This window comes from Lycium ferocissimum, unplaced genomic scaffold (genome assembly GCF_029784015.1).
Source record: "Lycium ferocissimum isolate CSIRO_LF1 unplaced genomic scaffold, AGI_CSIRO_Lferr_CH_V1 ctg3060, whole genome shotgun sequence".
Classification (NCBI taxonomy): domain Eukaryota; kingdom Viridiplantae; phylum Streptophyta; class Magnoliopsida; order Solanales; family Solanaceae; genus Lycium; species Lycium ferocissimum.
In genome coordinates this window covers 53,697-68,071 of record NW_026725340.1, presented here as the reverse complement: position 1 = coordinate 68,071, position 14,375 = coordinate 53,697, and the positions used below count along the sequence as shown (strand labels likewise).

Sequence of the window (14,375 nt, the reverse complement as noted above, 5' to 3'; positions counted from 1 at the left end):
TTTTCAGGAACCAAAAGAACTTCCTCCTTTCAGGAGCCAATTTGATCATCATATACCTCTTAAGGATGGTGTTAATCCAATCAATGCCAGGCCTTACAGATATTCCCCAGTGCAAAAAGATATAATAGAAAACATGATCAAGGAGTTGCAAGAGCAAGGCTTACTTCAAAACAGCTGCAGTCCTGTTGCTTCCCCTGTGGTGCTTGTAGGGAAGAAAGATGGAAGCTGGAGGCTATGTGTTGATTATAGAGGCCTGAACAAGATCACAATTAAAGATGAGTATCCTATCCCCATTATTAAAGAAATTGCTAGATGAATTAGGAGGGTCACAAGTGTTTTCTAAGATTGATCTTAGATCAGGATATCACCAAATTAGAATGGCACTTGGAGATGAGACTGCCTTTAGGACCCATTCTGGGCATTATGAATACCTAGTAATGCCATTTGGCTTTACTAATGCCCCTTTCAGTTTTCAAAGCCTCATGAATCATGTTTTTAGAGATCATTTAAGGAAATTTATCCTTGTATTCTTCGATGACATTTTGATTTTTAGTAAGAGTATTGAAGACCATATTGAACACCTAAAAACTACCTTTCACCTCCTAACCAAACACCATTTGTATGCAAAGAAATTAAAATGTCAGTTTGCTGCTGCTTGTGTAGAATATTTGGGTCACTTTATATCTGTTAAAGGGGTATCCACTGATCCAAAAAATATACAAGCAGTTCACCATTGGCCAGTCCCTACTACACTCAAACAATTGAGGGGTTTTTTGGGTTTAGCAGGGTACTATAGGAGGTTTATCCTTGGTTATGGTCAAATTAGTAAACCACTGACTGATTTGCTTAGGAAGGACAATTTCAAATAGGATACTGGAGCTGATCTAGCTTTTCAGAAGTTAAAGAAGGCCTTAACTTGTGCTCCTGTGCTGGCATTGCCTAATTTTGACCTTCCATTCATAGTGGAGACTGATGCCTGTGATATTGGTATTGGAGCTGTAATCATGCAAGGAGGCAAACCTATTGCTTACCTTAGTTAAGGATTATCTAAACAACATCAAGCAATGTCAGTCTATGACAAAGAACTGCTAGCTTTGGTGATGGCTGTAACTAGTTGGGGACAATACTTGGTGGGCAGGCATTTTATTGTGAAAACTGATCAGAAGGCACTCAAATTTCTCCTGGAACAACAACTACACACTGGGGCACAACTCAAATGGATAACCAAGCTTATGCAGTATGACTTTGAGATTAAATACAAGAAGGGGAAAGAAAACAAAGCTGCAGATGCTCTCTCTAGAATGCCAGCAGTAGAACTGGCTGCTCTGTCTCTTTCTTCAGTAAGAACTGACCTCCTACAAGCTATTATGGAAAGTTGGAAAATTGATACTGCATTAACTGAGTTAATTCACAAGCTTACTGAGCTAAAAGAAGATGTTGAGGGGTATTCTTTTGTGAATCAACAACTCAGAAGAAATGGCAGATTGGTCACTGGGGCAGATCCTGCACTTAGGAAGGAAATACCACAGATATGGCATTGCTCAGTAGTAGGACATTCAGGCATTGATCATTCATACAGAAAGATAGCCAGTTTATTCTATTGGAAGGGCATGAAAGGAGATATGTGGAGGCATTTGTCAAGAAATGCGATGTGTGTCAAAAGAGCAAATATGATCAATCAGCCTATCCTGGCTTACTACAACCTCTGCAAATTCCTACTGTAGCTTGGGGAAATATTAGCATGGATTTCATGGAGGGTCTGCCTAAATCAAGAGGAAAAGAAGTTATATGGGTGGTTGTGGATAGGCTTAACAAATATGGCCATTTTATTGTTTTGTCCCACCCCTACTCAGCTTTAGATATTGCCAAATTGTTCATGGAACACATCTTTAAATTACATGGAATGCCTAAAGATATTGTCAGTGATAGAGATCCTATGTTCATGAGCAAAGTGTGACAGGATCTGTTTTCAATTCAAGGGGTAACACTCAGTACCTCTACTGCATATCACCCCTAGTTTGATGGTCAGACTCAGGTGGTTAACAGATGCCTTGAAACTTATTTAAGATGTTGCTCAGATGCTGTGAAGGACTGGGCAGATTACTTGTCTTTGGCTGAGTATTGGTACAACACCACATTTCACACATCCATTCAAACCACTCCCTATGAAGGCTTATATGGCCAGCCCCTACCATTGCACTTATCATACATACCAGGGGAATCTGACATACAAGAAGTTGACAGAAGCTTGCTAGCAAGAGAGTTGAAAGTGCAGTTGCTCAAGTTCCACTTACAGAGGTCACAACAAAGAATGGTAGATCAAGCTAATAAGAAAAGGACAGATAGACAGGGTGTACTTGAAAATTCAGCCTTACAGACAACTTACTCTATCCAACAAACATTTCTCTAAGCTCTCTTCCAAATATTATGGGCCTTACCAGATCATACAAAAAATTGGCAAGGTTGCTTACAAATTATCACTCCCACCCCACTTGCTTCTTCACTCCACATTTCATGTTTCCCTCCTTAAATATTGTCATGAGGTTCCCAGTACCATATCTCACCCTCCAGTGCTTGATCTCGCAAGTCCTTATTGTCCCTCTCCTGTCAAAGTGTTGGATAGAAGGATGATTCAGAAGGGAAACAACGCAGTAGTTCAATTCTTGGTACAGTGAGATCAGCTTAGTGAGGCTCATGCTACATGGGAAGATGTCAATGCCCTTAAAGTGAGATTTCCTACATTTATTCCTTGAGGTCAAGGAATGTTTTAAGGGGGAAGCAATGATATGAACTGATTTTGGACCTGTGCTTTAAGGGTTGTACGTTGGCTGAAGAGTTGTACATTCCTTAGTTGGTTAAGTGGTTAATAAGTTTGAGTATTTACACTTCTGTATTTAGAGTTCAGTCCCTATGTTTACTTGTTTACATTTCAGTCCTTCACTTCCCTTTTGGAAGATATATACGTAGTCCATTGCTCTGTGAGAGCTTATCAGTTATGAAGCACCAATTTCTTTTCTTTAATTATTGTTTCTTCCTGTAATTTCGTATCTCAGTAGTAGTAATTACATCAAAAAATGAGTCACTTTTAGCTCAAGGCTAACAAAATAAAAGAAAAACAGAAAAACTCAAAACAACTAGGGTGTGTTCGGTATGGAGGAAAATGTGTTCTTGGAAAATAAGTGAATTTCTACTTATTTTCTCATGTTGGTTTGGGTAGCGGAAAATAAGTGAATTTCTTACTTATTTTCTCATGTTCGTTTGGTTGGTAGAAAACATTTTCAGAAAAATACCCACCCAAGCCCCACAACTCCACCCAAACCCCATACCACACCAACCCCCATGCCCACCCCCAATTTTTTTTTTTTTTTTTGTTTTTTTTTTTTTTTTTTTTTTAAATTTTTTTCTGGATTTTCTAAACCACCACATCCCCCCCACCCGTGTGGACCCATACCACACCAACCCCCACAACCACCCACCCCCACCTCTAATTTTTTTCTGGATTTTCTAACCACCATCCCTCCCCCCCCCCCCCCCCCCCCCCCCGCCCCCAAAAAAAATCTTAAAATAAGTTTTAAAGTTACTTTTTTTTATTTTTACACCACCCACCCCTTCCAATAACCACGCAAACTTTCAATTTTTATAATTTTTTAATAAAGGTAAAATTAAATAAGAAGTAGAAAATTCGGGAGGGGGTAGGGGTGCGTGCGGGGGTGGGGGTGCGTGCCGGGGGTGGGTGTAGAGAATCAAGAAAGAAAACTTTTTTAAAAAATTAATTTTTTGGAGGGGGTGGTGGGGTGTCGGGAGGGGGGTGGTCGTGGGGATGGGTGCGGTGAAAAAATAAAAATAAAAATAAAAAACTTTTTTTAAGAATTTTTTTTTTGGGGGTGCGTGGGGGGGGGGGCGGGGAGTGGGTTGAGTGGGGGGTGGTGGTGGGAGGGGGGGGAATGTGGTGTTGTAGAACTCCAAAAGAATTTTGTTTTTGTTTTTTTCTTTTTTTTAAAAAAATTGGGGGGTGTGGGGTGTGGGGGTAGGGTGCGTGGGGGAGTGGTGCATGGGTTGTGGGAGTGGTTGGGGGTGGGTTGGTGCATGGTTGTGGAAGTGGTTGGGGTTTGGTAGTCGGGGGGTGTGGTGGGGCAGTGGGGGGTGCGGGGTGTGGGGGTAGGGTGCGGCATGGGGGGTTTGGGAGTGGTTGCATGGGTTTTGGGAGTGGTTGGGGGGGGGGTGGGGGTGCAAAAAATCAAAAAAAAAAAAAATTCAAAACTTTTTTTCAAAACAAAATTAATTTTTTTTGGGGGGGAGCGGGGTGGTGCCGTGGGGGTGGGGTGGGGTGGTGGGAGTGGTTGGGGGTAGGTTGGGTGGTAGGTGGAATGCATAGTGGACTTGTTTTCCCTACTTTTATTGGGGAAGTCATTTTCCCCATTTTTAAGGAGCTTGTTTTCCTCAAGAAAATGTTTTCCAAAATTTTTGACCAAACGAACATGAGAAAATTGGAAAAAAATGTTTTCCTCCATACCGAACACACCCCTAATGGCCCTAAAATGGGAACTCCATAAAGAATAAACAAAACTCTGTTTCTTTTCATCTTAAACTGTCAGTGGCTAAAGAACTCACTTTTACTGAAGTTAAATAAGTCAGAAGCATACCTAGCCAGTACAGTGAGTCATTAGGATAGTTCTCTGGTGTTATTAGAGTTAAGACAAAGATTAAGATGCCAACTCATAGTTTCATGAAAGCTGTCTGCTCATTTGCCCGTTGGCAAGCTTTACAGCCCGTTGAAGTAATTCCGCTGCATGGGAAAATTCAATCTTAACAAGGTATTCATTTGGTTATCCAAATTAGAGACTTGTAGCCTATCACTGCTAAATGTTAGTTCCCAACTTCAGAGATCATCCAATCTACCTTCAATCTGATAAAACGACAATCATCAGTGCTGATAACAATCAAGAATCACGATTCCCCCACTTGGAACAAATTTAACTAGCATTTTCCTGATCTAATCCAATTTATCCACTGAAATATTTTGAGAAAATTGGAAGCCCTTTTGATGGAATGATGGACGCTGTTGAGAAGGAATGTGTAACTTTTGACAAGCATAAATTTCTGTTGAATTAAAGAAACTCCCTTGAGTGTTCACGATAGTTTTTTTTCTTGCATTCTTTTATGAAATTGGTGGAATGGATCTTGTAATCTTCTTTTTATCTATGTCTCCTCAGTCCTCACTGCTTTCGCAAGATTCCTGTAAATAATCCTGTAGATTGCAAGCCTTTGGAAAAGAAACTCTAGTAACCAAAATTCAACTAAAGCAGTTCTAATTATGTTTCTGGCACCAAATACAGGAAGAAATTGATGCTATGAACTCCATAACGAATGGATTTTCTTGTTACATTGGTTTAGGAGTTAGTTTTAACTTTCAGTTTAGCTTTTCTGTTTTGTTTAGGAATTATGAGCCCTGGACTAAATTGTCCTCTTTTGAAAATTTTAAAGGACTATTAATATCAAGGTTATACATTAAGGATCAAATAAACCAATCCTGATACTGGAGGGACTATCTTTTTCTCGTGCTGTTGCAAATATGAGACTTAAGTGATTATTAAAGCAATGTGCTTTTTACACATAAATCCAGGTGGCAGCAGTTTCAGGTGATGCACGCCGTGCACTAGAAATATGTAGGCGAGCTGCGGAACTTACAGATTATCATGCTAAGAAATTGCTTTTAATTCCCAGTTCTGCTGCAGCAGGTGAGTGCTAAATTTCGAAATATGTAGACATTAATGGCAAGAAAGAAATACTTGTAATTCCATTGGAACGAAATACACACACGTTTTGGCAATGAACATCTGTAACAGATGGAACGTTGCCTACATCTCTGCGTCTATCTCCTGGTGTGGCATTTCTTAAACTTGTGATATAAGTTTCAGCAATAGATGCCTCTTCTTTTTTCCCAATGTTCATTCACTAATTGAGTTCAAACAGGGGTATCACAACTTCAAAAGGATGCCTTGTGAGATGCATACCAATGTAAAATCAAAAGAACTAATGCCTAGAAATTTTAAACTGAATTCAATCCAGTAGTCACATCAACAGGAAGTTGATGCACTAGATATGTGTCAATTGTGCATGCTTATTTGATAGGCTTCGTTCTGCTTATAATCAACTGTGCCATTTCCTAAGATCATTTTGGTGTTAACTATCGTGTTTCAGGGGTTGCCATGTTTTATTTGAAAGTGCAGCCAAGGTGATTGTTAGGTTCTTTTTTTCAGCAGCCTCTTGATTATTCACATTGTCACAAAACAGCATTAATTTGTCATCTGTTTTGAGTAAGAGAATTAGAATTGGTCCTTCCTATTCATTCCATCGATCTTGTCCTGGCTGGCTTAATTGTAGTCAATGACGTCAACTCTTGCTTGTTGTATTACTCTCTACGTTTCATTTTATGTGTCTTAGTTGTTGGGGAACCGGGTTTAAGAAAGTAAGGAGGACTTCTAAATCTTACAATCTTAAACTAAAGATGTGCATAAGGAACCAAAATGTTCTTTGAATCTTGTGCTCTTAAACATGCTATGTGGGATATTGGAGTTACGAGTTGTTAAATATAAAAAACACACTGAAAAGGGAAGTAGGATACATAAAATGAAACAAAGGGAGCATCCTTTTAGATAGTAATATTTGTTAACTTAGTAAAACATATAGGTCTCCCATTCCTAGCGTTTTGATTCATATTGTTTATCTCTGCTTGCTGTATGTTCCAGGTAAAATACTTGTCAGAATGGCAGATGTCGAAGCAGCCATTCAAGAAATGTTCCAGGCTCCTCATATCCAAGTGAGTCCTAAAGCAACACCCTGTGGTGTTAACTTAAATATGCATTCAAGCTAATGGCGACACATTCTGTCAAGACCAACCAAAAACCAACTTTTTTCTCCCTTTTTTGTTTTTCCTGTACTTTTAATCCCAAACTAGTGGAGCTCTGCAATAGAATGCTTTATTAGCAATTCCACATTATTTGGGTAGGCCAGTGTAAAATACAGTCAACCTTTTTCCTCTCTGCTACCCTAAAAGTCTACATGTATCTAAATGGATATCTACATTGGATTATAATCCTACTAATTGCTAGAAGAATGGGAGTATTCTTGTATGTAAGCATTGAAATAAATTTAAAGGAGTTCTGGTAATCATCCAAGATACAAAATAACTGCAATGATCTTCTTTATGCAATAGTGTTATGACTAGCTCTTTTCTTCTCTAAATTAAAGTTGAAATATAATGATGTAATGACTAGGTGCTAGCTAAGCTTTCACTAGCTATATTAGAGGGAAAAGATAAGGATTTTGTTGTCTCTTATGCACTGTATCATAGTGCTTGCAATATGTCTAATTTTTTGTTTCTGTAGGTGATGAGAAGCTGCTCCAAACTGAGTAAAATTTTCTTGGCAGCTATGGTATATGAGGGTCATAAGACAGGGATGAGTGAAACCACCTTTGACAAGGTAGTTTACCCATCCTTTGACTTTTGCAGTTTCAACTGGCTTTTGTGACATCTATAATTTAATGATGGAACCTGTCTCTTGTGGATAAAATAAACCGGGTTAATTGATTTTTATATTTCAAAATTTTGATTTTTTTTTTTAATTTTGATTTTTCCCTTTTCTTTTGGTTTGGTTTTATGCACTTATTTTACAAACTATCCTTCTGCCTTTTATCTGGTGTACTAGCTTTATTGTTGTTTTGTTTGCTCCCTGAAATAATTATCTGAATGCAGTTGGCAATGACTGTTTCCTGCCTCTGTACAAGCAATGGTGAAAAGTTTCCAGGGTGGGATATGCTTCTAAAAGCTGGGTAAGCCACAATATTCTTTTGCTTCCTGAAATTGTCAGGCCATAAATTCTTGAACTTGGATTAATGAAATTCCAGATTCCTCGTTTCTGTGCTCTATATGTCTGAACTGCCAGTCTTGATTTTATAAACTGGTACGATAATGCCTAATTCCTACCTTGTTGGTGGCCTTGGCTGTCATCGTAACAGATTAGTTTCATTTCCTGATCATGCTGTTCTCATAATATTTTGAAATATATTTAATTATCACATTTAATTATTGATATGGATACAAGTGGATGCCAGTGAATGGTGGCTGTAAATGCTCTTTCATTTGTTAATTGTCCTATTATGCCATTTATTTGTAAATCTTCTTTCATTTGTTAGTTATCATAATTATGTCATTTATTTTGTTTGGTGGCAGATGCAAGCTTGGTGAATGTAGAATACTTCTATGTGAACCTGGAGTAAAGCATAAATTGCAAAAGATACAGCTCAACTTCCCAAGGTCAGTTTCTTTAATGAATCCTCAATTTTATGTGAATCAACTCTTATACTTGAATTTTCTGTCAACTAAAATGTTGTCATAGAAGCTAATCCCGAATAATCAAAATGCATAATCATACGTGCCGAAGTCCTATAATAACTCCTTTTATGATAGACTAACAAATCCATTTATCAACATATTTGAGAAAGAAACTCATCATTGGACTGAGTGGAATTCTTAACTGGAAATTTTTTTCATCCATGCTTTTCCATGTTTACTTAAAGTCTAGGCTAAGTTGGATTGGGTTCTCAGCATTATTAAGTGTTTACTTGTGTGACCCATCATCAAAATGCTTTTCATAATACATATACTTTTATATATTTAGGTTTCCAACGCATGCCTATTCTTTCTTGGGGCCTAAGCATTTTGGTTATAGGTGATGGCAAGACTTGAATTCAAGATCTTAACTGTGTGAACCATCTTAAGAAAGCTTATAGATCTTCAACATTAAGAGCTTATGCTTGTTTTATTTCTTATGAAAAGCCCTTATCCTTGTCTCATACATGGATGGTTGTATATTAGGAAAGAGATGTTTTGGATAGGTTATTAAGGATGAATAACTTGTTGCTCTTTTCAGAAATCATATGTTAAGTGAAACTCTTATATTCTCCTAATGATCCTGTATATCTTTCAAGTGTTAGTAGTTTTAGTCCATCAAATAACTTCTTGAATTGCTTGCTTTCTGAAGAGATGATTGTCAAGTGAAGTTTTCTGCTGCTAATCCTGTACAGTTTTGGAAATCCCCCATTTTTTAGTAGTTTTAATTCATCAATATCTCTAAAGAGACTGAAGTACTTCTGGCTAAAATGAAGAGAGAATTATCTTCATTCCTCCTCCCCCTCTCCTAAAGCTTGAAAAATCAAAGATGGAGTTGCAACGGTTGCTTGGATACTGATTTGTTACGTCTTTGTTGCAGTGATGATGTTTCTTTTGCACTTAAAGACAGCAAGGAGTTGCCATGGTTGGCTAAGTATCTCTGACTTGTGGATGTTCAAGTTTGGTTGCAATTCTTTTTCCTTCTTGGATACTCATTGGTTCCATATCCTTGTTTACGAGCACTCAGTTCACGTCTAACCTGAAGATTCTTCACAAAAACAGTCCTGTTTTCCTTGGCATCTATGAGCTTGTTAACATTATTTATATGGACCAGTTTTATACTCGATTAAAATTGATACGGACTTATTTGAATGTGTTATGAGGATGTTTCTCCAACTGCCTGAGTATGGAGAATCTGTATATTTAATTGTTTCTCCAGACTAAAAAATATGAAATTTAAGAGTATTGTGAGATTCTGCTGACCGGATGTAATAGCTACTTGGCAAATGGCGGGTCGGGTTGAAAATGAACACTAAATAATCCCATATTTACACGAGAAAAATGGGTTTTTTAATATAGCAAATCATCTTCTTTACTTTTATGTTAAAATCTCCATGCACGGCGTGTATCCTATTTGGCCACCGCTACTTAGCTTGTATTTAGTTTTCATAAATATTTACATTTCTACTTCACTTTGGAACAATTTTAGGCATGCGGCGGTTGAAATTAGATTTGATAAAATGTCCGAAATTTAGGTAAAAATTGTTGAACTTCAATCATATGTGCCTGAAATTTTAGACAAAAACATTAAAAAATATACAGTCTCTAGCCATATATCATGCAAAATTGCTTGAACCTCAACCATATGAAACTTGAGACATTTTGTTTGAAGTTAGGCTTTGTCAAGACCTTGCCTAACTTTTCTCAATTTATATTATACACAAATTCATTTTTCTGAGCAAGGACTTGGGGACCCCAAAAACATCACGTTGCCAAATGACTTAATTCTTTAGTCTTTTTTCTCATTCCCTTTTTAATGACAAACACGGCAGGATTAATAACGCATACTACAAAGTTTATGTCGTAAAAAGTCAGGTTCTATACTACATGCGACTAATTATTAGAATTTGAAAAATTGATCAATTAGTTAATCTCTTAGGTAATTAACTAAATACAAAATACTATTTGAATTTAACAATAATAACTGTGAATCACAATCTACAATTGTCTTTAATAAACGAGTGGAAAAACCACTTATAAAATTATTACTAAATGACTACCTAAAACAAAAGAACTATTCCAGACGAAAATTAACCTAAAATAGAAAAATATAGAGGCAAAACTGTATGACCCTGCAATGTAGTGTCTATACCATGGCTAGAAGAAAATATGGCAACAACATGCTCATGGGAAACCACTTGGATGAATAAGCAACACTTGCAAAAGGGTGATGTTTCAGAGTTTCATTTGGCTTGTTTATGGGAGAACTAGGAAAATGATCTGGATAAGGAGTATTCATCGTAGTCGGAGTTGTTGGAGTTGAAGGAGTTACTGGAGTAGTAGGGGTAGTAGTTGTTGCAGCTGCGATGTTGAGGTGAAATTTGAGTCCAGCAGCACAATCACGAGGAACGCCACTCAAGAAGTAGTATTCGCCCGCAGTTTCTAGGGTTACTGAATCGCTGCCGGAGTTGTAGCTGGCAATTGGATTATTATCTGTGCATGAGTTGTAGTCGTTAATGTCCACTTGCCTCACGTTATGCAATTGTGGGTTGTAATTGAAAACTGCATATTACGCAAACCACATGTAAATTTACTAAAAATCAATTGAAAGTAGCTACGAACTTTGTCGCTATCCGTCGTTAAATGACTCGTAGCTAGTGGTCGTAAGATGAAATACCATAGCACTGTAACAAACAATTTAAGTTAACAAGAAAATAAAATGAAAAGACCAGATGCTACACACATGAATAAATAAACGTGTTGGCTTTAAACTATGGTTATACATATCAACAGCGTATGCATCTTTTTAGTTGTAAAAATTAAAACCCAATTAAAAGCTATTTGATTATTTGAGCGTCTTAATTGACAATATATAAGATCTGTTACAAATTCAATCATGGCGGATCTATCAGTTCAACACAGAGAAGGCAAATGGTGGAAATCAGCCGTACCTGAGTAAATTAGAGCTTATCAAACTGAAATCTTAAGATATCTTCATCAATGAGGGTTGTTAGCACCAGATTTGGAGCTTGAAGACGATGAATTGGCAGTCAACAAGGAAGATAAGCTGAAGGGTCTAGAGGAGCAGGGTTTAGATTGTTTTTTGCTGATTTGGTTGATGTTTCCTTTTGTCGGAACTTATGGGCTGTTTTGTCCTAAATGGACTGTTGGACCTTATTTATTATTAATAAAATACATCACACTAAGCATGGCTTAGTGGTTCTTTAATATTTATATATATATATAACATGAAAAATCGGCTATTTAATGTGACTAGCTTCTACTTTTCATATGATATTTAAACTCATGTCGTTTAAATTTATACTTTTGTGCTACAAGTATATTCCAATAACTCCCTTCTCTCTTTCTATTAATTTGACGTTTTCCTATATAAATTTCCCCTACTCTAACTAATCCTTTCAAATTAACTACACACCTATAAATTATTACTTTTTTCGGAAGCTTCTGATGTGTACTTAAATAACACAAGACAAAGGAACTACAATGACGCTGAAATTGAGGGAGACGATATTGTACATTATGAAATCATGGGTAACGACCATCCAAACAGAGTCTAAGCGATAACAAAGATCTTACCAACGGTATCACCAACTTGAAAGTTCTTGAAAAAAGCCCATGTATCATAATTGTAGTTGAAAGTTCATCCAGCTGAATCACCAACTTGATACACAGCAGCGTTGGTGGATCCCAAAACAGCCATCATCACGACTAACATTGCTTTTCTGAAGAAAGTCATAGCGTACTTTTACACTAACAAAAAATTAAGACTTCTGAATCTGAATACTAATAATAATTTGATGACTGAGCCCTTGAGGTTCTGAAGCGAGGCTTTTATAGTAGTTAATTGCCTTAGCTTGCCTTTCTATGAATAGAATTTAAGGAAACACACAGAGTACTTTTGGAAATAATAATTTCCAAGTACTTTTGAAGTTCCATAGAAAAAAAGAAAAAAGAAAAAAAGAAGTACTTACCATTTTTGTTTTTTGACATTCACAAGGTTAATTATTTTTTCTTTATACGTACGTCAAAAGTAACTGCACTTTTGGAAAGGTTTATGTTTGGACAATTTCCTTTTATATTCATCTCCATAAGTAGAGGAGAGAATTCTGTTATGTTGTAAACCTTTCTTTAAATACTCATGAAATTTTCTTTATAGTACTAAATTTCCATAAGTTAAGAAAACGAAATTTCCAAATAATACATTCTGCTTCCTAGTAAAGTAGGTTTTTGTGTGATGTTTAAGTCCTTACTACATAATTTCATTTATGGAGTATTAATTTCCATAAAATAAGAAAACAATATTTTAAAATAATATAATCGGTTTTCCTAGTAAAATAAGTATGGTTTTCAGGGCTTATTTAAACGGGCCTTTGCATCCATATTTTCACACCCTTTAGTGAAAAATTCAACATTAGTATTCACAGAATTCTCTCCGGAGTTCAACCATGGATTTCACCAAAATACTGTCGGCTGGTGATGATGAGCATAATTTTTGATGATTATTTAGAGTTGCACCATTATATTGTGGTATATGTCCTTACATGTTATGACAACCATGAGCTACCATTAGGGTCCACTTTCGAAATAATTATGAGATGTATGCTTAGAGAGGACTCGCAGGCTAGCTCTGGGTGCCCGTCATGGCCCTTTGTTGGGTCGTGACAAAGTGGTATCGAGAGGTTCGTCCTGCAGAATGTCTACGAGCCGTGTCCAGTAGAGTCTTGTTTATGGGTGTGAAGCGCGCCACACTTATAAACAAGAGGCTGCAGGGCATTTAGGAATAATCGACCTTCCTTCTCATCTTAGATCGTGTCGTAGATTAAATTATAGAATGTGATGCCCCTGATGCTAACCCTAAATAATTTGATTGTGGATAAGCAGTTGATTATGCTGCTATGAAGTAATTGAGGAGAATTGAAGTTGTTACTTCGAGAGGTATGTTTCCTGCCTTATTGATATTGATAGACTTTGATATAAGAACTCGAGCTAGATGTTCTGCATTTGTGATCGCCCCGTGAGGCATTGGATATGTTTTACTTCCCGTGTGTGCGAATGAGGCGAAAGAAGTATAGAGAAACTCACAAAATTTTTACAAAGTGAATTGTTTGAATGAAGGGAAAATGTAACCATTAGCTGTTTGGTCAGTCATGATTGAAGGAATAACTATGAGACGCTTTCAAAGAGAAGTTTTAGAATGATTTTAATTTAATTTAAGGGAAGAACCCTGGAGGGGAAAAATGATTAGTAATTAAAGGAGTTGGAATGAGTGCATTTGAGATTTCGGAGAATTGAGATTTATTGAGGAAATAGGGAAAGTTGACACTAAGAATTCAAATGTAGTATTACGATTTATAAATTGGTGAGTAAGAGATAACGAAAAGATATTGATATGGGAAAGGAAGTTAACGAGTAGGGGAAAGTTTTACTCTAGAAGTTTCTACATATACATAAGATCAGGACGGGTTGATGACAGGCACACATGTTCGTTTTATCAGACTTTCCCATATGATGTGGGTTACATTGGGATTTAGAAGTCACCAGTCATTCGACTTCAAAGGGATTCTGAATATTTGATAGTTGATACTATTCTGAGAATTTTTATGGCCGAGTTACTTCGGGTATTAATGACGACCTTGAACTCAAGAATGAGAAATGGTTAGGTAAGTTGGATGGTAATTATGATTGTCTTCTAGATTGCTTATATAACTTCTAAATGTGATGGTGCTTGGCCGACGAAGGAAATAGAGATTATATCAACCTTAGGAATATGTGGTATATTTCTAGCTAACCCTTATAAGAAGGATTCACCTCAATTTTTTTCCGGACGTGGTGAGGGTTATTTGATGATAGAGAAATTAGGTGCGATGTCGGATTATGTGTAAGGAGAGAAGAGAGTAGGTGTACAAGTGAAGATAAAATATCGCAAGGATCGATTCGGTTGCTACAGGAAAGTAAAGGATGT

At 36.9% G+C, this 14,375-nt stretch overlaps 2 protein-coding genes across 2 annotated transcripts; one reads left to right on the top strand and one right to left on the bottom strand.

Moving 5' to 3' along the window:
* Nucleotides 1-4,322: 4,322 nt before the first annotated feature.
* On the top strand, nt 4,323-9,654 carry LOC132043927 (origin of replication complex subunit 1A-like). Its single transcript, XM_059434392.1, has 7 exons — nt 4,323-4,814; nt 5,624-5,738; nt 6,750-6,820; nt 7,389-7,484; nt 7,757-7,833; nt 8,234-8,317; nt 9,273-9,654. The coding sequence occupies exons 1-7, from the start codon at nt 4,791-4,793 to the stop codon at nt 9,334-9,336; spliced, it is 531 nt and encodes a 176-aa protein (XP_059290375.1). The 5' UTR covers nt 4,323-4,790; the 3' UTR covers nt 9,337-9,654.
* An 835-nt stretch (nt 9,655-10,489) lies between these two features.
* LOC132043926 (blue copper protein-like) lies at nt 10,490-12,149 on the bottom strand. Its single transcript, XM_059434391.1, has 3 exons — nt 12,063-12,149; nt 11,990-12,014; nt 10,490-10,954 (listed from the first exon to the last, which is right to left on the bottom strand). Exons 1-3 carry the CDS (start codon nt 12,147-12,149, stop codon nt 10,539-10,541), a joined length of 528 nt encoding a protein of 175 aa, XP_059290374.1. The 3' UTR covers nt 10,490-10,538.
* Between the last annotated feature and the right edge of the window lie 2,226 nt (nt 12,150-14,375).

What these genes read in the sequence shown, in the direction of transcription:
- LOC132043927 (XM_059434392.1), top strand. Translation starts at nt 4,791, where the DNA reads ATGGGAAAATTCAATCTTAACAAG. An exon ending in GTGAAACCACCTTTGACAAG is followed by an intron (nt 7,485 to 7,756) that starts GTAGTTTACCCA and finishes ATCTGAATGCAG; the next exon opens with TTGGCAATGACTGTTTCCTG. An exon ending in ATACAGCTCAACTTCCCAAG is followed by an intron (nt 8,318 to 9,272) that starts GTCAGTTTCTTT and finishes TCTTTGTTGCAG; the next exon opens with TGATGATGTTTCTTTTGCAC.
- LOC132043926 (XM_059434391.1), bottom strand. Translation starts at nt 12,149, where the DNA reads ATGACTTTCTTCAGAAAAGCAATGTTAGTCGTGATGATGGCTGTTTTG. An exon ending in TGTATCAAGTTGGTGATTCA is followed by an intron (nt 12,015 to 12,062) that starts GCTGGATGAACT and finishes GCTTTTTTCAAG; the next exon opens with AACTTTCAAGTTGGTGATAC. An exon ending in TCAAGTTGGTGATACCGTTG is followed by an intron (nt 10,955 to 11,989) that starts GTAAGATCTTTG and finishes CGTAATATGCAG; the next exon opens with TTTTCAATTACAACCCACAA.